Source organism: Balearica regulorum, chromosome 3 (assembly GCF_011004875.1).
Source record: "Balearica regulorum gibbericeps isolate bBalReg1 chromosome 3, bBalReg1.pri, whole genome shotgun sequence".
Taxonomy (NCBI): Eukaryota; Metazoa; Chordata; class Aves; order Gruiformes; family Gruidae; genus Balearica; species Balearica regulorum.
Window position 1 is genome coordinate 70,319,087 of NC_046186.1, and position 22,713 is coordinate 70,341,799.

At 39.9% G+C, this 22,713-nt stretch overlaps 1 protein-coding gene across 4 annotated transcripts in view; it reads left to right on the plus strand.

Annotated features, from left to right (window-relative positions):
* RGS17 (regulator of G protein signaling 17) overlaps nt 1–22,713 on the plus strand; it is a 75,778-nt gene that overhangs the window by 25,848 nt on the left and 27,217 nt on the right. For all 4 annotated transcript variants that reach the window (XM_075748385.1, XM_075748384.1, XM_075748386.1 and 1 more), the window contains exon 2: nt 18,025–18,168. In XM_075748385.1, coding sequence (XP_075604500.1) covers nt 18,050–18,168 — 119 coding nt within the window. In that variant the 5' untranslated portion in view covers nt 18,025–18,049. The remainder of the gene's footprint in view (nt 1–18,024; nt 18,169–22,713) is intronic.

Here is a 22,713-nt window from a genome sequence, read left to right on the forward strand (position 1 = left end):
TGCTGCCCCTCCCACCACCTTTGTTACTGCTGCTACTACCACAACTGCCTCACTATCAGAGGAGGTGGTAAGGTGCGCTGAGACAGCAGTGGTATTTGCAGCAGGAGCTGTACCCGTGGAGGTGGAAAAAGTGCAATGATAAGAGCAATATCAAAGAGTCGGGTACAGGTAGGATGAGTGGGAATTTCTGCACTCCTAGGGAGAGGAAATGAGATGCTGGAGAGATTTCAAAACCTTTTTATTTCTCCAAATCAAATCCTCTTTTTTTTTCCTTCCTGCTAGAGCACAACAGCAGAATAGTGATTACAGTCTCCCCGTGCAATTTCAGCTTTCTAGCCACAGCTATTTTGGGGGCAGATATAATTAATCTTTTCCTCGTGCACTTGAGAATGCATTGGGAGACTCTCCAAGTCTCCTCTTCAGCAGACACCTTTGTTCCCTGGGGGGGGATTTATTCACTGCTACAAATCACTCACTTTGAACATCCTAATCAATATGTTTCAAGAGGGTTTGAATAAATGATGTTTGGAAGCTGTGGTGAATAATTCCTCATTTAGAAGAAAACAAACTCTCTTTGAGAGGGAATTCACCCTCATGTATAATTCTGACAGAACTGACAAAATGGACGGAGACCCCTTGGATACCTAATTCACTAAAGCAGCCAGTCTTCAGTGGAAATTTGAGGGAAGGATAAAACAAAAAGATAGAAGATACTCAGGGTTTTAGTGTAGTGGCAGAAGTTCTTCTTTCAACCGTAACAATAAAAATAATCTCCTTTGCATATGTCTCAGTGATATTAAAGCCCTGGCTGCACCAAGAGGACAACAGGTAAATGAGCACACTGGGTGTTACTACCCTCCTTTCCTGAGGTCTTGAGGACAGAAAGAGGACATGAATATCACTGTTACAGGATCCCTTGTAACATCCATGAATTGATCAAAATTCTTCTTTACTTTATCTTGTGTGTACATGTGCCAGTAGGAATGGGGAGGGGAAGGGGAAGGAAGAACACGGGGAGTGTAGCGGCTATAAATTACTTAACCCAGCTCCAGCTTGATTTACTTCAGCCTACCGAACAGCTGACTGAAATGGAGATGACGGTCATGAACTGCTGAATGAGAAGCGGGTAGGCACAGAGAAGGAGTCTCTAGAAGTGGCTGGCATTCCTGATTTGTGCAAGAAAACCCAAGCTCGGGGACACCTCTGCAAAGGAAGAACACCAGCAATAGAGGCAACGGAGCACTCGCATTTACCAACAAACAAGGAGATCGGAATTTGGCCTTTTGTCACTAAAGTGGCAATTCATGAATACAAATAATAGTTTCAAAATAGGCAATTAAAATAATGCGATGTGAGTAGGAAAGGACCCACTCCAGCAAAATTGTTCTTCTGGATTAATTTGAATTTGAAAAGACCACAGAGCTGACAGAAGTGCCAACGGAGTTTTTCAGCCCCTCTTCTGGCTCTAAAACAGAAATTAACTTGGGCAAAAATGAGAATATCAATCCAATGGAAACCTGTCTTATTTAAATATTTGTGTTAATCTCAAGAGACTGAAATAACTGCAAAATTTCTGAACTTTGATTTAGAAATACTAAAGCATCATTTGAACAACTCCAATCAAAGTAGTCCAGGCATTAATTGTAGAATACTACCTTTCCATTGCATCAAGATCTTCTCTACCCCCTGTTTCTCATGATGCACTTCCAATAATGGGACTTCAGGGATACATTATGGGATTTAGGCAGTGAGGGGAAAACAGTGCATCATAGGAGTTAAATCCAGCGAATGCTCTCAGCATTTGGGAAATTGATGAATCATGGCACCAGTGGCAGAAACAGTCTAATGCTGAACTGCACAAATCTGAAAGGGCGGGGTGGGGGTGATTCCCCCCAGTCAGAAACTTAGAACATAACCAGCAAAATCTTTCCACCACTACCACACCCCTGGAAACCTGTAACATTGCAAAAATGCCATTTTCCAGCAGTCACAGGGAAATTCTGATTAGTCCTTGGCAGAACCAAATTAAATGTTATTCAGTAATTTGCAGCAAGACACAACTGTTTGTTTCTGCAGAATCTTTTGCAATTTTTAATTTTTAATTTTTAATTTTTTTTTTTTTTTAATTTTTAATTTTTTTTCCCCCATGAGAGGACAGCTAAATAACAAACAGAATAGATAATGCCTGCAGTGCTGCTGGGAAAAAGTATTTCTGTTAGGGGTAATATTTGTTATATCTTTTCTTCTTCTCTGTAAGCTGTCCTCCCTTCAGAAGAGGCTTCAGGTGGCCTCCAGTGGAATGGTAGTCTGGAGATCTCTGCCCCCGGCATGCTCTGCGGGTGCCGCGGGTATCTGCCACATCAGCCTCATTTGTGCCACATCTGTGAGCTCCTCTGTGCAGCACAGAACAATTCTTCTCCATCAGTTGTCTCCAAGCAGAACAGAGTAACTCTACTGTTGGGTTTTTTTATTATTATAATTATTATTCTTGTCTATAATGTGGAATGAAGCCACTTCAAAAGATGTTTATTAGAACTAGCAAGGACTGGCAGACTGGCATTAGGCATGCTGACTTGTGTCAAGTGTGCTGGGAAGAAATGCTGAGTTTTGCTTTTTCAGTTGTGCATTCACTGAATGTGCCAGAACTTCACAAGAGGCATGAGTCAAATACAAAACATAAAATGAAAGCATCATTTGGCTTGAGAGTTCTTAAAGCAAAGCAGTGGTCTCTTTTATTGAGAAATGTGTTTAATGTCCTTCTGTGAAGCCTCTGTTCTTAGTTACCATTGCACTTAGTTGCACACCATTCAGGTATCAACAAGGAAAGACATATAGTAGATCTCTGAGGCTGCAGAGCTTTGTTAAATATTCATCTTTTGCCTCAAAGGGTAAGGATTTATTTAGCTGTAGTAAGTGTAAAGGTTTTTGCTTTGTGAAAGAGCTAGAATGTCAGAGGAATCTCTGATCCACATCATCCAACCTTAGAAACCACCCGTATGAAGCAACCTTATGTCTAATACTTAAAACACAGATAGGTTTGCAGTAAATAAAAGTAATTCCATGCAGTATTCTGTGATTTATGCGGGGTTTTTTAAGATTCTCTTCCCAAAATCTTTTCTACCTAAGAAGGTCTTAAGAGTAAAAATGTTTCAGAGATATTCACCTTCTTCAGGGTGAGAGCTTCATCTTCACTTTGCTTCAAATTAGAGAAGTTTTAAAGAGTTTGTTCAGTGGACAAAGCATTTACAACCGCTGGATGTTTTTGAAAGTCCTATCATAGAGACCATGTTGTATTTTTCATGAGAGGAAAGATATGTCTTGGTCTATAACAAGCTCTGCTTGCTACCAGCATTATGCCCTAATTTCCAGCTTATTCATTCAAAAAGGCTTCATTATTCTTTTATTGTAAAGGGTTTTGGAAGAAAAGATACTATAAATAACTCGTGTAGAGATTTTAAAGCAATTACTCAATATGTTATTTCTAATAACATATACGTATTGTAGAATGTCATACTGTACCCTTTGCCTCAACAGAATCAACTGAGGCAACTAAAACAGGACATAAAAATTTTGACCTGAAACGGGAGTTGGATAAGGCCCTTCAGCTGGAATATTTTGAACTTTTATGTCTTATGGGACTAAAATTACTAAAGTAATTTTTCTAAAATTCAGCAAGAAAACTACCTCAGTATATTTCACTGGCTAAAGGAAATACAGCTCTTTATGCAAAGCTGTCTGTTTTTTGGGTTTTTTTTAACATTATGAAATACTGGATAAAAGAATGCTGATGAACTTCCCTCACGGAGCCTATAGTCTGTGTGGCAGTAAACAAGGACATCAGACAGGCTGCACTGCCAGAAAGCAGAGCTTTTATAGGAAGAGGGGTGACAGACCAGACATTCACATCAAGCTTCACTCACTAATCTGTGAAGACAGTGTTCCAAGAGGTCTCGCCTGCTGATCTTCAGGGATCTATTTATCTAAATCAAATTGGTTCACTCTATCCCATCGCATACTCAAGTGGAAGAGCTATCCAGTAACATAGCTGGTGATTGTACATCTGCTAATGCTCAGCATAAGAGTAGAGAGCTTGTAAATGTACAGATCTAACTAGACATGACACTTTCATACCAAAATTTGCATGTTTCCAGGGATTTCAAAGGTTTCAAGTTTTCACAGCATGTTTTCAGTCCCTTGTGGCTTAGTGGTAGATTTTTTAATATTGGTACAGTAAATAGGCTCGGATTATGAAAAATTATGAAATTTATATTATGGGAGAGTAATTTCAAGTTCCATCCTTTAAACTTTATGAAAGTGAGGTGTTAAAAATAGTTCTTTTATGTAAGATTTTTTTGTAATTCATTTATAAGTGGTCTTCAAAAGGTTTTTCCGCATTTGGATGTATTTTGCTTTTTTTCTGGGCAGCAAATGATTTGCAATTCTTTTTCTCTTCTTAAGCTTTGAAAAAAATGCAATAGCACCATAGCCTTCCCTAAGCACATACTTCTTCAAGTATACTATCATACAAAGAAAAGGGGGAACAAATTAACTTCTGGAATATTACTTACTATCGGTGCCTGTTCTCCAAATTAAAATATCCTTTCCCAGGAGGAAAATCGTGGATTCTTTCTATGCGAATTTGTATTTAGCATTTGTAGAAATGTTAAAAGCATTAACTCACATGCTTGAAAGGGTTAAAAAGAAAAAAGGAAGAAAAACTGCTATTTTTTTTTAATATGTAAGTTTTCCATAGTGTAATAGCTGTCAGATGCTGCAGGGAGACTAATTTATTCTTTTCTGTTGGTGAATATGAAAGAATACATGACAGCTTTGTATAAAAAATTGTAGGGATGGTTGGAAATCTGTATTTTTAAAACTGACACATTAAAAAATGACCATGGGAGGAGAAAGGAGAGGAGAAGAAATCATAGTGGGGTTTGTGTTCTTTCTCTAAACCTCCATACATCCCTTCCAATACACAATTTATCATCTAGCTTTAGGGACTCCTCACACTAGTTCCAAAACATCTTGAGCCCTCTGCTTCAGTGTAGTGTTTTGGGAATCTCTATGAACTTAGAGATACCACTTTGACTGGTAGGCATTTTCTGTATAATTTGGGCATTTATGGCTTTCTCTTGCTGCACACTTGGATCCTACCTCTATGTTTAGGGGAGAGTCTGTGCTACAAGTGTCCACTACCTGATGTTATAAAGTACCAACAGCCACATAAATTTGTGGTAGTCGGAAAGCAACTTCTGAGTAGTTCTGGAGAAACCCGTTCTTCCAGGCAAGCTAACAAACAAGACGCTACTGAGGATTCAGGCAGCTGAGGTAGATGCTCAAGTGGTGAGGTACACAAAGGAGGCTGCAGCTTTCTACGTAGGAATCCTTCCAGCAAGGAAAGTGATAAAACAAGGACAAGTGAAAGGAAAGAAAACCTGCTTTCTCTCACTGAAAAGACAGTGAGTAAGTTCTAGAAAGCTCTTGTAATGGCAAGGGGATTTTACTTGGAAGTTTGATTTTTCTTTTTCTCCACAAATCTGTTTTTATTTCCTGTGCTGCCTAGTGGCTTTGACAGATGAGTCGTCGCGAGTCTTGCTGCAGCAGCATTAGACGCACATCTGCCTGCCGTATTGCTCTGCAGGTTATCGGTTTCACAGCAGAGCTGACAGACATCTTGGCCAGGGAAAGCCAGTGAGCTCGGGAGTGGAAAGGAAAGGAGGCCATGGAAAGGGAGCTGAGCTAAGACACTGGTGTAAATCAGGAGGAGGCAGATGGTCCCATGAAAATCTGTCACTCTGCTGTCGGCTGAGTGCATCCTGTACCACTGCACTGGGTTGTTGCAGGTGAATGCAAATCAAAGCTCAAGGAGCACACTGTCATAATTTTTAAGAACTCTGTGATGCTTTTTTCTGCTGTCAGGGAATCTTAGAAGAAAACAGCTTCAGGGTCTAGACCAGAGGCTCCCACTGCCCGGAGATGTATTAGGAGTGGGGTGTGCCTCAACTTTTCCATGAGATCTAGGTAGAATTTTTATATTTTTGATGAAAATAAATGTTGTTGCTGAAATGTTTACTTTGTTAACATATAGATATATAGTTCAAGGCACCCAGAAATTGAAAGCTGTGTGTCTATTCTATATCTCAAAAAAATCCTCCCATTAAAATTTTGAAGCTTTTCAAGCCACGTAGCTTGTCACCTCTGTGACACGCACTCTAATTTCTTGCTCAAAATGGTTCTACCCCAAGATTTAGTCAGGTAAATCCATGTCTTCTGTCTTCCATATTGGTTTGTTGTCTTCCCATTTTCCCACTGTTGTCAGCTGCCCTTTTTATTTCATGCCTATTTTTCCTGGTAACTTGCTGAATAGCAGAAAGGGAAAAAAAAGAGCCCTTGACAGCTCCTCCCAGTGACTGCCTGCTTGTGGTTGTGATCAGCGGCTCCCACCTCTCTCCGCACCAGTGAAGCCCCAGCCAGGTCTCAAAACCAGCAGTGAGGGACATGGAGCCTGGGGAGGGGAGAGCACCAGTTACAGGGATGTGATGAAGCCTTGAGGAAGCATGCGGCCGCAGTGCTCACTACAGCACCTCCACAAACCATTCTGCTACTAAAGAAAAGGGCCACGTTCATTTTATAAAAGTGGGGAACCCTCTCATGTGGCACAGCGTGAAGGACATGAAGCTTGGTAGCAGCAGATGGCAAAGTGAGAGTCGCTGCACGGGACATGTGGCTAAGAGGGAGACAAAGCAGCTTCTAATGCAGAACAAGCAAATATGGTGAAAGAGTCAGACCAGTGGAAAGGTGGGATTTCAGACATCAAACCTTCTCCAAGCATGGGAGCAATAGCTGCTTCTGTAAAAAGAGATGAGGAAATTAAGGTAAAGCTTTGTAATGATGTGGACAGGAGAAAGGGGAGATGGAAAGAGACTAAAACATTGATGTCAAGAATAGTGCCTGAAACACAGAAAGAGCATGTATTGAGTAACAGAAAAAAAAGGAAGAGGTTTATTTTATCTTACTTTTTTTTTTTTTTTTTTACCTAACATCTAGGAGCACATAAGGAACAGACTTACACAAGAAGACTGGCATGAGAACTGATGAGAACCATGGTAATTTTGGAAATTGTTCAAGATTCCATAATTTAAAAACACACAATTTGTGGAACATTTGATTACAATTTGTAGCAAATCTTTGGGTCAGGATAGTAGATTTCATCCTAAAGCTACAGTCTAAAATGCTGATGGCAGCAGAACCATCCAGGAAATAATTAATATATCTGCCTAAAGTGAAAATTAATGATCTGTATAGCCCTGATAAAAACATAGCAATTAAATAGAAAGACATATAAAGGAAATTGCAGACAAACCTGGAAGAAGTCAAGAACAAGCCTGTTTGCTTTTAATTATATGAATGACTGTTAAACCACATCCCAAAACTGAGTTGGCAATCTGGAAAATACTTAGGCAAAACTGTGATTATAAGTTTGTTCTTTTCAAAGTACTCGATGCTTTATGCTCTTACCATATGCAACAATATTACTGCACCCATGGCATAGCACCAATCCTGGTACCAGTAAGCACAAATTGTCTTTATTGATAGTCACAAAACAATGGAAAGATCTTGTCAGCAGTAAAGATAACCAAGAGATTGACAGAGGATAAAGAATGGATGGAAAAGGATCCCTCCTATGTCGTGCTGAATCATCACTTGTACCTTATCAGGTGCTAATTAGAACCCTGCACAAACTGATAGGTAAAGATCTGCCTGTTAGAGTCAAACACATGGAGAAACACTTGACATGACACAGACATCATTATAGGAATACTAAGGAATAAAAGCGCCATAAATCCGAACCTGTTATGCAGGTGAGCAGATGGCCACCCGCAGCATCGGCAAGAAACCAAAACCCCAAGCTGCCAAGGACTGCAGGTCACTTAAAACAGCTACAGACTTGGGGTGAGAGGGGAAGAGAGGAAACCAAAGGCAACTGTCAACTAGTAGTAGAAAGTGTCATATACTGACATACAAATCCCAGGGAAACTCTTAAAACCCCTCAGTTAACAGCTAATGAAGAAGTCAGAAGTGATAACTGTGTTGTCTGGAGATAGCAGCCAGGTAAATGAGCAGAGAAATAGGAAGGTGGAAGCAAGAACCTTGCCAACAGCACAGTGCACTAGAGAGAGCGAAGGCTTTAAATTAACTGCTATCGATCCAAATGCCAGCATGGTGGGAAAGAGCACGTCCCTTACACAAAGTAGACGCTGGTCTCCTCTCCCTTCCTCAGACCAGCAAGCATCAGCACTAACTAGAGGAGCAGAAATAAGAGGAGCTTGCTATGAGTTTGACAGAAGTAGCATTGCTTGTGGGAGGGCAGGGTAGATTCATTACTGATGGGTACGCACCCAGTCTGACCACTGTCTGTCAAGGGTAAATACTCCTTTAGTTCGGGAGTCATGAAGTTCATAGATATTGGTAGTGTGAGCACAGCGTGGTGCCTGGACAGTCCCTGCCCCTGCCTTTCTTATTGGAAGCAGCTCGCTTTTAGATCAAGCCTATCCACATGTAGTGCTTAGATTAACCTGCTCCCACTATTCCAAGCCATCCAAAAAGACCCTAAGCCTGTTTCTACCTCATGCCACCTTCCACTCCTCTCCCTCTCAGTTTTATCATGTTAACCAAATACCTTCTCCCTGCCACATTATTCTCTTGATTTTGTTTATTATACTTCTTTTTATTTGGTTGGTTTGTTTTTACTTTTGAGGGTGACTGAGGAAGGGAGGGCTGGAACACACAGAGATCCTGTCAGAGGACACCTCAGAAGTCAGTCAGTGAAACTAAAATCAGCATGATGACCAAAATATCCAGTTATTTCAAAAAGCTGATATTAAGGAATCCTTTTTGAGGCTACTTCTGTCCAAATTTGTGACTTCTGTTTCCAGAAGGAATTTGAAAAAATAAAGTGCCTTGGAAGTAGAGGATGCAAGTTTTCATTTTACAGTGCAGAATGTAGATTCTGTCACTTCAAAGACTAGAACCATGTCCAAAGTGCTTTCAGAAAAGCTGTTCTCACACTAAAACAATTTTCCTGATCCCTTCCTTTGTTTTTCAGCCTGTAATAGCACCATAAACAAAAGTTGTGTGCATTTATTTGATTAAATGCTGCCATTTCTGCAGATGAAAATTTGCCAGAATGGTCTTATGCGCAGAAAAAGTAATTCACCAGCGTTAAAGCTTATTTGATACTTGAATTGCACTTACAAATCTTTTTACCTTACGTTAGCTACAAATTCTTGTGCTGGCCCTATGATTTTTTCTTGAATTTCTGCTGAAATTTGTACAGAATCTGTGCAGTTCACATAACCCCCAAATGACATCTGGCTTTTCACACAGAGAAATTGCTTTGAGAACTTACTTACTTAGAAATTATTTGGAAATTACAGTGCTAATGCATGCAGTAAAGCTCTCTGTGTTCTCAAGAGTCTTCTTAATGTCTTCTTTATGGGGAACGTCATGGACTTTAACAAACACTTCTTTAATTTTCCAGCAATATGTCAAGATCTATATTTCCCCCTGTGAGGAAAGTATCTTTTCAGCTTTCTAAAGTGTAGTGGCTTCATGTGTGTAAGTAAGTCAGCTGCAGCCATGCTAGCCACAACGAATAGGTGGATAAATGTAGTGTAAAATGGGATTCTCAGATGTTTCTCAAACACATACAAATAAAAACAAAACGCTTAAAAAAGCTAAAAGGTTTCCTGATGAGTTTTACATTTTGCTTTTTATAAAATGTTCCTGAAGACTGTAGAGTGCTCTTAATCATAATTTTAGTACAGCTCCTTAAAAACCACATGCAGGCATCTCAAACTTTTCAATAATGCATTACTGTCAGGCTTAATGTTTTGTTACTGAGCAGTAATGTCTGATTCAGAAGTACAAATGCATATCTACTTGATGATGCAGAGATTTAAGCAGGGCTTCCTCAGGATACTAAGTTCACCATAAAATAATAAAAAGAAATCCCAGACATCCCTTATGAGCACAGAAGCTGTCTGGCAAAGTCATAAAAAGAATATTATTGTACACAAGGCAAGGATTTTATAATGTTCAGGTGAATTGCACAGTTTCAATTTAAATGAATATTCACATAGCAGTGTTCTATCCTAATAAAACATCTGAGCACTTTCTGTAGTGTTCTATCCTAATAAAACTTTCTGCCAAGTGTCCACACAATTTGTTTTTCTTCCTATTCCATCAATGGGAAGAATGTCCACTTTATGACCTTCTCAAGGCTTGCTCCAAAAGACTTTAGAAAGAGTCAGACATCTCCAGAGCAGAAGACCTGACATGAGAAAGATGCCTGTATGGTAGAGGTGTACATGTCTCAAAACTCTTTGCTGAGTTGCAGTAACTAATAGAATAGCAAGATGTTTTGTTGTAGACACTCAAGTCTTCAGTGGCCCAAAAGAAAAAAATCAGTAGGTGCAATAACCTGTTCTCTGAGCCAAAAAGTATTCAAAACCTATAATTTCAAAAGTTACTACCAAAAGGTGGTCTGCTAATTATACAAGAAGAATGACAGAATGGAGACCGTGGGATGTCTTGGGCACTTCAAGCTACTTAAGAGAAATAAATTCCCTCCAAGATTCTGCCACCTTGGTAATAAGTATGGGACCATCAAAGTTAAGAGCAATGGTTCATACAGCTTGAGGTAGGCAGCCAGACATTTAAAATTAAAAGCTATAATATATATATGCATGCCTGTTATTGGCTGAACTCAACACACAGAACACAGAATCTGTGCACTGACCTGTATGGCACATCAACATGGGGTATGTGTGCAATATGAAGGTCTAGTTACAAATACATCTTCTTCTGTTTTGATTCAGACCTTCTTACTCTTCACACGGTTTTAGAACTTAGATGTGGTGCAAAATATAGTTTTTGAAGAACCCAGAAAAGCAAATTTGTTGTCATTTGGAGTTATAATTCAAATTCTGACATGACTACTGTTAACCAGAATAGTATTTAGAAATTGCCTTTTGCATTGATCTTTCCTTCCAAAACACAAATTCTTAAAAATGTAAACTTTTCAAACTTTCCATACTGCTGCAATTAACTGAATTTTTCCATGTAGGCTATCTTTAAATCAATTGAGGTGCAATTAAGTTTCCATTGTTGCCAATAGCTTCTAATCGTTTTGTAATAGACTACAGATACATTGAAATAAATAAATGGAGCCCAAGGAAACTCAATTACACTTCTTCTTCTTCTTCTTCTTCTTCTTGACTTCTTCTAGACTTCTTCTTCTCTATTACTTTACATGAATTTATTTGTGAAATACTGAATGGCTTTCAGGACTTGGTGGCAAAAGAGAGAATGTACCTGTGTTAAGGTTTCTCTTGGGCGGAGTGACTAGTATGAACGCCATTGCTCTATGAAGACTGTATAAGTGGTCAGCAGCACTTAAAAGGGTGTCCATGGCTCTGCTGTCTTGATCTCACTACTCACTCAGCATTGTGACGGGTGTATGGAAATCTTTATAGCTCACAGACATCTGATAAAATCTCTTGGACTGTCTTCATTTAGCTTGTGGTGCCCTTAAGACACTCCTCTAGATGAATGAAGACAGCACAAATAAAAGATCAGTGTTGTGTTAGGGCTGTCTTTGCATTGCAAGAGCAGCACATGCATCTGTGAGATTATTTAACTGGCATTTGCATCCAAGCTGTGTTGTATTGTTCTGGCAGTAAGACAGACGCTAGTAAGTCTGTCCTTAAAATCTATGCCTTTAAAACAGATAGGCTATCATAGATCATTAGAAGTAACATATTATGGCATTCTCTGAGGGTTTTTGCTTAGTGTTTGGAGTTTAAAAAAATGTCTTATCTATTAAAAATTCAATAAGGCACCTGACTCCTCTGAAAAAAAATAAAATAGTATTTCAGCAATATCTTCGTCCTTTCTCCCATTGAATGTTTTAGGAAACTAAAAGCCAAGCAACCAATCAAAATCCTGTAAAATCATTCTAATTGTCCCCAAACAACCAGTTAAAAAAGTCAAGGGAGTGTTAATGTATCTCTGTTCTTATAAATGTTGAGATTTTCCAAATATGTGGAAAATCTAAAATGGTAGTTGGAAGTCTTGAATCCACAGTATACAAAGCCTTCCTCAGTGTATGTTTATTTCTTACAAAGAACCCTGAAGGAGGTCTTAAATAGGCAGTGTTTACCTTAATGCTTAGGGCTTGAAGGCTTTCAACATCCTGAAACTTAAAAACAATTCTTATTAGGAATCCATGTACCAAGTGGACACCAGTTAAGACAGTGAAAACATGAAGTGTGGTTAAGAGATCAATAGACCTGGTATAAGGTCTGAATTTATGTAAGCATGCCATTGAGGTTTTGGTCCATTATTGGCAAAGCTAGAGGAAGCAAAGCAATGCAGGAAAGCTGATGTGATAGATCACCCCCCACCCCACCCCCCAAAAAAACCCCAACAACCCCAAAACGTATTTTAAGGGCTAAGTTTCTTGCCTGCAGAATAAATCACCCTTGATATCCTTAAGTCATTGACTGGTCGTTTCTGATGCAAGGTGATCTTTCTTGCCTATTGCAGAAGTTTGAAAAAAAGACAGATTGCTCTAGCTGGTTCTGCTCCAATTCTGTCCTAAAAGCTAAGCCATTATGTGTCTTACCTGCAACAAAAGACATAATGCCACTTACCTGCTGTATAAAATGATGGGGTGTGTTTATCCACACCCTTGTATGATATCTCTCTTTCAAAACAGCCATTAGGGAACGGCTCCAGAAGATACGATAAAAATTTCTCAAACCCTAATGGAGTTTCAAGATATTTCTAAAAACTTCCTAGTGCATGAGCTTCTTCAAGGAATGCCCTCTTGATCCTGAGAGGGGAACAGAAATGCTTACAGGAAGATCATGTGCAAGCAGAAACTCCAAAATGAGCAGAGGGGGCTGGATGGGACAGTGTCAAAAGTTCGGATAATTTGTGAGGCAGTAACAACAAGCTTTTGAGGCCAGGAAAAAAATAATGAAAAGGGAAAAAAAAGGTTGTTCTTGCTTCATCAGAGGATAGACATCAATAGAGCCACTGAAATGACTGAAATGATGCAGCCTGTGTTTTGTACCATGTCCGACACCTTGGGAATTTCTGGGGAAAACACCTTAGCACAAGTCCTGCAGGAGGTGGAGAGTCCGGGAGGTGCAACTGTTCAGAAATTACCTTCTTTTCATCTTGTAGAGGCACTCTGTGGAATTTGAAATGACTGTAGTCAGTATTCAATAGGGTTGCCCAGGTATAAATGTAATAAACCAAATGAATCCTCCATCAGTTATTCCTTTTTGAGCTCTCTTCCCAAGATACTGCTCTGTGCACAAGGGGATTTCTGTAATAATTACCCCTGAGTACCCAGCTGAATAAGTGGTAATTACACTGTCTAAACATAGAAATAGATCCTTGTGCCATTGGTTCCACAACTGACAGGAAGCCTTACTCCAAATTTCTAAGGGTTTTTCAGTTTTCATATCCCTCTAGCACTGCAAGATTGAAGATGCACCCAGGGTTGTACACACTTCCTTCCTCTGCAGCTTATGTGAACTACCTGTCTCATAACTTGTATAATAAACAGTTGCTGTACCCGTGGGTTCCTTTCCTCAGCTGCAGAGTAGGGACAGCAGATGTTCTGCAAAATGAAATCCTTCGTGATTATGGGATTGCTCAGAGGGCCATAATACCTACCCACCCCCAAGAGAATGAGTCAGTCAAGCAAAATAGAATACTATTCCTATTTCCTATCAGCACAAATGGAAATCATAACACTGTTAGTAAACCATGCCACCAAACGGAGGCAAAGAACCAGATGCAAAACTGGCAGAAGGACCTTATACCTGTGTTGTGATGGTGTGAGAGATCACATAGAATATCAAGGGAAAATATTATTTCTGTTGGACAAAGGCCCACCTTCACCACGTGGTACTTTTGCCAAGCTAGAGGGTCTCAGAAAGAATGAAAATGTTGAAAAAGCTAAAAGGCAAACTGAGATCTTGGAGACAATATGTGCAATTTGTACCACTACCCAAGAAGGTCTGCTCTATATCAGTTCATAATATTCTACTCCTTCACAGTTATGTACTAACTTTCACACTTAATTACAGAAAAATAATTTATCTCATCAGACTGACTTGCTGAATTAAAGTTTCTAAATTTCTTTTTCATGCCTTGGACCAAGGAACCAAATATAAACCCTCTGTCTACAGTCAGTGTCTAAATATAGCCAAGAATTAAGATATTCCTGCTTCTGCATCCTAAATAATCTAATGGAATCAATTACGGTTTTGCGTAGATGACATCTGGTATTTGCAAATACAACATGAAACATGAAATCCAACCAAAATAAGCATGAACCGAAAGTTTCCACCCATCCCACTTCATCCTCAGTAAACATATTATTGTTTTGCATCACGGGGTGGATTTTTCATATTTCTTACAGACTTCAGCTTAGAAGCTTCCCAAGAGAATGTAACACTTGCAAAAGAAAAGGGCTGATAACTTTGACTTCTACCAGTGGTTAAACCAGATGAGTAAACATCGTTCACGGGTTCACTGAGAGAATGGTCTCATTGCTTGGATTTTCAGCCTTGTGCTTTTTTTGATCAGCGTTCCAGTCACACCAAGCTAAATAACAGTTTACATTGTCAGATACAGCAAGGTTTGGAGTGAACACCAACATCAGCTGTGGAATGGACAGAATCTGAAATGGATTAAATACAGCTCTGTCACACTGTGCCTGTAAGATCTTTGCCCATTATAACTGGAAGCTAAGGATAGTCCCACTGCACTGTATCTATGTTATCAACCCATTTCAAAATATAACCCCTTGCAGCACTCTCCTAGCATCATAATTAATGCTTCAGCCTCAAGTAGCCAAACATACTGTATTAGTACTAGAATGCAAACTATCCCTGGATGTAAGTACACAGGACTTTGGGGGGTTGGGTCTGGGGTTTTTTTGTTTGTTTTTTTCTTCTTTCAAATACAGCCTAAATAGATAAATGTAACTATACCTGCAGTCAAGGACTGCCCTCTTCCTCCTCCAAATAACGCACGGTCAGGAAAGGGATGGGTCATGTCCATTCCCATACTCCCGAGCAGAGTCAGAGCATAGCAGAGCAAGCAGTCCCACTCTGAAGACTGGCTAGCCTGTGGGCTCTGAGCATCCTTGGAGGAAACCATGCCTCCTGAAATGCTCTACAATGAAAACCCATGTTTCCTCACAACTCCTGTTGCTGCCACGTACTGCCCAGACTTGCAAACCTCCGAAACAGTTAGCTGTGGCAGTCCATATGGAAAGGTGAATGCTGGAGAATTTTCACTGGTAGAAGTTGCTGGGCAGGGCTGAGGACGTGGACCATTCCTGTGAAACCACAGTTCTGACTCTGGCCCCCAGGCATGCCACGTGCTGTGCGTTGGGAATTACAGTCGCAGATTTTACCTTTCTGCAGCTGAGTAACTCCCATCGTTTCACCATCGGTTCCTGCCAGCGTGAGCAGGGGCTGAAGGAAGCGCTCCCCACGTTTCCCTCGCCTGCCTGATATTCGTGCAACACTGTTCTGTTTCCTCCCTTGCTCTGGCCCAAGTGCTCACATCTTCCCAAGGTGAACGAGACTGAGACTTGAACCAAGTTAAACTAATTTTATTTTTTTTTCTTTTCCCTCTGGATTAATTTTAAATCATGCCTACTTTTTTATCCAATTCACCAAGGACCTGCACAAATGCTGCTGCCAGCACAGAGAAGGGGACAGCGCAGGTGAGGGAATGAGTGACTGAAAGCTATGCTGGAGAAAAGGGAGAGAGACATTTATTTCAGTGGCACGGCAGCTTGTTCTGTGTCGAAGTTATTGCGAAACTACAGCAAAGTCACCAACTGTCATCATGTCTGAATGGATAACCTTCATCCTGTCCCCTTGTATTTGTAGTGCAACAGATTCTAGCCATAGTACATTTTTTATACATAGCTAAAATTGTGTAAGAAATACATAATTTTAGTTACACAGGTGGAATGTATGGGATATTTTCATTCCAAGATTACAGCCCTACAAATACCTAAGTATGGGTAATTTCACTGGTTTCTGAAACAAATGGATTTTGTACGAATGTTTCTAGAATCTCTATCTTACAAGAAACAAACGTTCCCCATGAAAATATCTGGCTTTAATTTCTTTAACCCTAGTCATTGCATTTGCTGAAGCAAGTACCGTGCACAGCATGACACAGCTATCTATGAAATAATTTAACTGCATCATGCGCAGTCAGCACAAGTTCAGCACTGTAATTTGGAGAAAGTGATTCCATACTGTCACTTGCTGTCTGAGCCACATATTATGCTGCAACACTTTTCCTTTCCTTCCTATCTATTGTAAAAATATGGGCTTTTTTTTCAATTATGTTAAAGTATCCCTCGTTAACAACGTATGTTTACATTTGATTAAAAAAAAGGTGTGGGGTTTTTTTAACATGTCATTTTAATCTTCGAGAGTTCAGCAACTATAAACCACAAGAAGTAATATCAATAGCACAAGCAGGTGCCCTCACCACAGGTAGTTAAACGGTTCTTCATTGTTTAATTTGACCAAACACTTCAGAAATTACTTGATTCTGTTCAGTGACAGTGTACAAGGAAAAATTAACTATGCAAGAAGCTGAAATAACCACCAACCTTGATTTCTGCGGGATGAGTTCGAGTGCTGAAGCTTAGTATCCTTGCGACATGTTGTTGTGTGTAAACTGCCTATAAGGATACTACTGCAGAACAAGAACTTCAGGAGTTTCAGTAACCATTTAAATACAAGCTCTCACAGGTGCTGTTTGAATGCGTGTAGATGGAGTAGCACACCTCTCAGTTGTCTGTGCGTGATGTATCCAGGTAGCAAATGAAGCCGAGCCTGCCTGTCCCCAGCACTCCTGGCTGCAGCAGGGTGCCCTGGGGGTGGGGAGCACAGCGCATGCTGCTCACACCCGGCCATCTTCTACCCGCTTCTCTTTTAAACTGGACTCCTCCCCACAGCAATCTGTTTGTACTTTTCCAAAGGCAAAATTACTATATTTATTCTAATTTACATATGCGTGTAATAGCCATTGCTCTGGGAAACTTATAGTTGTTGTACAAAGAAGACGTGAGCTGTTAGAAGGATCCTGACATCCAAACCTCCCTAAATAACATAACTTAGCAATAAATGTTTTAACTTCTTTTGAAAACTAAAAGTAATGCGTGGAATATTACTTCCAGCTGCTTATTGCAAGTCACTGGAAAGAAAAATAGCTTGGTGTAATAAAACCTAGGAAAGACTGGCAATGAGCAAGAGAAAATCTTCTGTGACCAGAAAATAGTCTCAAAGTTGGAAAAGTATTTTGGAAATCCATATTTATTATTCCTTTTATTTACAGAAAAAAACTCTCAAGTAGCAAACTTCCCAGTTACGACACTTATAATAATCTTGGCTCTTAACAGACAGCTATTAGTGCCCGAGATATAACATCACTCATATCAATTTCATTGGTCCAGCATTGACCAGAGAAGTCAAAAAGTAAAAAAGATCAGTTTCCAGCTCATGTTTAAAGTGAATAACCATCCCGCTGTATTTTTAGTACAATGGAAAGAGCTGTGATAGTCATATGGTAAGGAACAACTCAGTCTCTACCAAGTGCTACCCAAGCTGTGTAGCTTGCTGTTCAGAGGGGTAATAAACAGTCCTTTCAGTCCAGCCAGAGCGATTAGAATAGCCGTGATTCAAAGGCACGGCAGCGTAAGCGTGTCACTAAAATGTGGTCTTCTGAAAACTGCTTTTAACACAATAGAACCATTTCTTGGCCAGCACAGTTGATGGCCACGTGCTTTTGTTGCCACGAGCTGTGAGAATCCATAAAATCGGAGATTATTGTAGAAATGTGAATGTACTTTATGACGGTCTGTAGTAATTCTGTACATCTCTTATGTCTGTGTTCTTATAGCCACTTGGGCACTGAAGTAGCTGAAATGAGAAAGAGGCAGCAGTCACAAAATGAAGGAACATCAGCTGTGTCTCAAGCACCTGGAAACCAAAGGCCCAACAACACATGTTGCTTTTGTTGGTGCTGTTGCTGCAGCTGTTCATGGTATGTCCTGTAGTATATTTGGTTTCATATCCACCACAGGTAAATGATGAGAATGGAAAGTGCAAACTTCTGGGAGACGATTGCTGCCAAGAGGCACAATTTAACATTTCACTTAAAAATTTGATTAACCAATTCCCTGATTTGGTTGGACATCTTGTGAGGGGGAAGAGGAGAGAATAGCAAATTCAAGCTATATTTACCCTACTCAAACTATAATTAAAATAGGAAATTTCAGTTGTAAAACTAGTATGTGTGAATGAGAGACTCGATACTGAACATTTTATATTTTGCATTCAAAACATTTTTTTTCTCCTTGTACTTTCAATACTGCATTCAGGAGGGAAAAAGGTCATAAATGTGAACATATGGTGACATGTTTTACTACTTACTTGTTGAATAATCTATATTCTGTAAATCTGAAAACACAAGCCTTAAATTCCACTTTATCTTTTAATTGATGTGGTGTAATTTTAGTGGAAAAAAGGCTCAAAAATTGTGGCTGATTATCTCTTCCTAAACAGAGTTTACTTGGAAAGTCAAAATAAAGCCACTTTCAGAAACAGCTTTAAATTCTCGGTATCTTGAGATGCATCAGGTCTTTATTTCTTATTTTCATGAGCATGGTTAGTGTTGACACGTAAAGTAGTTGACATGCGGTACTGTTCGGAGCCTGTGCATCCTGTTACATACATAGTTCAGTCTTTTTCGAGTGACCAGTCCTCTGTGTATCTGTTATTTCCACTTGAATCAGCCATCCAGCCCCAATCTAAAATCTGAGGATATTTGCCCCCAATATATTTAAAAATACATACCCGAATGTATGCACCAGGCATCAAATGCAACAGCTTTTTCCAGGACGTCGCATCCTGGAGGCAGTACCAGGGTGGACCTGCCTTGGCTGTTACTTCCAGTTTCACCTGGAGGCAGAGGACATTTGGAGCAAGGATGAGCCAGAGCTCATGCTTTTACAAAGATACTTTGCAATGTGTTCAAGCCATACAGCAAAGAGGTGGAAGTGTGTTAAATGGGAAGAAAAGGAAGCATGTTTTGCCACTGTTATCTCTGCTTTGTGACAAGGGCACAATGTAAGACTAGCTATACTGTTGCAGACCAAAGGTTCATTTAGCTCAGTGTCCTGTTTCACGAAGTGACCTGTAGCGGATGCCACAAGGAAGGGATAAAAGAAGAGGACAAGTACCTCCTCAACCTATCCACAGCAAAACTCCTCACAACTTCTGGCTATCTGCAACTTAGGGACTTCCTGGCTTTCTGTGTGTTTTATAGCCCTTGGTGGAACTTTCTTTCATTAATTTGTCAAACCATTTTCTGAAGTGACTTCCTGAACTGATCTAAACTTTTGGCATCCAGAGCTTCCCATAGCAATAAATTCTACAACGGACCTGTGCACTCTGTGAACTATGACTCCCTTTTATTTGTTTTAACCTACTAGATGTTAATTTCATTTGATGCCTCCTTGTTCTTATGATTGTGAAGAACAGTGAATAGTTTTTTCCCAGGATGATCAAGTTTTTATAGAGTGCTCTCATATCCCCTTTCAGCTGTCTTTTCTTCCATAGTCTTCTCTATTTTAATCTATGTGATACAGAAACTGACCCAGACTGTGGTTTATCCTTATCTCTCTTCTACCTGTCCACCTACCTTGTGTCTCTCTGTGTACATTTCCTATTCTACCATCTCCTGTATGAGTTGTGTGACTAGATCTGTTGCAGTAGTCAAGACATGGGTGCACTGTGTTTTGTGTTTGCTCTTGATTTTTTATTATTAATTCCTAGCACTCTGCTTGCTTTTCAACAATCCCTGAGATGATGTTTTCCTAGAATTATCCACCATGACTACAACTTCTCTTTACTGAATGGAAATAAAGCCCATCATTGTTCATGTACAGCTAGGGTTGGCCTTTGCCTTGCATATTGGAACATGAATGGCCATAAAAGTATCAGTCTAATTTCTAAAACTTACAGACAACTGATTTTATTTTTTAAGCGTGCTATAGCTTAAGAAGTCGTGTTTGACATCTATACTCTATTTTGAAGCTTTCACGAGCTTTGTGACCCTTGGAGTGCCTCCACTCCTTAGAACGCATTACCATTATATATTTGAACAGCTTATGCATATTAAGTCTAAATTAGAGCAATTATTGCATTAAAATGTGGAATGTCCCTTCAGCTGCTTTAGTAATTGTTTTGGCTGTTAATATCCTGTCTTTCAGGTGTTGGGTTTGTTTGGATTTTTTGTTGGGTTTGGTTGTTGGGGTGTTTTTTTTAAGTAGATTAGACTGAGCATGTAGAAATCCTGTCAATTTAAGCTTGTTTTCAGGATTATGTCAAAGAATGGGTCAAAGGGGATAGTGACATCACTTGTGTTTTCTAAAATCAAAAAGGTAGCACAGATGATGTAATAAGTCTTTTCCAGCTCTATCTTCTGTGATTCCATAGTGGAAACTCCAGCAGAGGAGAGATGGGAAAAAGGCAATATGAAATGTTTCAGAATCTCAGTTAAAATTAAGTAATTGGTTCTGGTGCCAAATTTGTTTGGTAAATTTGAACTGTCCAGGTGGAGTACAGACAACTGTTCTTGCCTCAGTTGTGTAAACAAAAAAACCCTACAAAGACAATTAAAAAAACCCTACGTAACGAACTTTACTAGTCACTCCTTATATAGGGGATTCTAGGTAGGTAATGCTCCAGGGTAGTTCTCTGTAATAGGAAAGCCTAATCAATAATTGTAACAGGTTCTCTGGACCTAATGCAATTGCATACTTTCCCTAGTTCCAGCTGTCTTTGTATTTGAGTAATGTGAAATTCTCAAGAGGTACCTGCCTGGAAATGTTGCTGGGTTCATTTTTCTTCTGTTTTTCCACCAGCCTGTGTGACTGAGGACAGCTCTTACATCACTAACCTCTTAGTGCCTCAACTTCCTCACCATCCAGGGAAAGGGGGGGGCGGGCGTGTGCACAGCTTTTAGTAAGAAGCTTTTACTTGTATCTCTTTCAAGAGTTAGTTCAATAGTTCATATATCCAAACAAATAATTAGAATTCTAAAAATATCTTTTGTGAATCATGTGATGTTTGTTTTCTTCTGTTCCACCCTGTGTTAAAATCAGAATAGGCATTAAGTCTTCTGTTTGCATAACAGCATAGGCAAATATTCACACCTTTGTTTAGGGAAATAATACCTTGCCTAATAGAGACTTGTTAACAGCAAAAAGTTAGATCCAAAAATTATTCAGTGCATCTTATAGCAAACTTTTTTTTTCTCTAATAATTCCTTTTTAAAGGTAACAAATATTTAGAGTACTTCTCCATTGTTGTGGGTTAACCCCAACAGGCACCTCAGCCCCACGCAGCCACTCGCTCACTCCTGCCCAGCAGGATGGGGAAAGAAAATTGAAAGCGTGAAAGTGAGAAAACTCGTGGGTTGAGATAAAGACAGTTTAATAGGTAAAGCAAAGCTGTGTGCACAAGCAAAGCAAAACAAGGAATTCATTCACTGCTTCCGATGGGCAGGCAGGTGTTCAGCCATCTCCAGGAAAGCAGGGCTCCATCACGCGTAACGGTGACTTGAAAAGACAGACGCTACAACTCTGAATCTTCCCACTTCCTCCTTCTTCCCCAGCTTTTATTGCTGAACACAATGTCATATGGAATATCCCTTTGGTCAGCTGGGATCAGCTGTCCTGGCTGTGTCCCCTCCCAACTTCTCCTGCACCTCCATCCTGCTCACTGGCAGGGCAGTATGAGAAACAGAGAAGTTCTTGATGGTGTGCAAGCACTGTTCAGCAGTAGCTAAAACATTGATTTGTTATCATCAACACTGTTTTGGTCACAAATCCAAAACACAGGACCATAGGGGCTGCTACAGAGAAACTTAACTCCATCCCAGCCAGACCTGGTACATCTATTGGCACTGATAATTGTCAGGACAGTAAATTGCTGAGTTTACAGTGACAAAGCAGGGCTGATTACCAAGTTTTGCTCAGATTGGAAAAGATGGAGATAAACAAACTCCTTAAGTAGGCCATTTAATTGTAATAGATATGGTCAGGATGTTGCCCAACTAGTTTAAGCCCTGAAAGGCTGCCTGAGCATCAGTAGTGACGGAAGCAGTCTTCTTTCTTGGAAAAAATAAAGTGCTTCCCCAACAGGAAAAGCTTGTCCACTCTGGACACCTTCTGTAGGACCTTCCTCTCTCCACTGACCAGATATAGACCTTAGGTGCTTACTTCAGGAAGACCACCTCACTAAAGTATCTACCAGATAAGTACCAGTCAGGTACTGAAGGTGCTGGACTGAATCTCTGCTTAAGCCTCCACAAAGCACCAATCCCACAGAGGACAGAAGAAAAGGCTTCCTTACTAGGTGTAATTTCAATGACTTGGGTAGCCTGAGAGTTGCAAAATTTGCAGTAAGATTCCTAACATGACAGTCTATAATTTCCTGAATTACACTTTCTCCAGAGAGCTGCGCATTTAGTATTTAGTGCTATGGCTTTACAGTTTTGAGTTCAACCTGGTGAGGTAAGGGT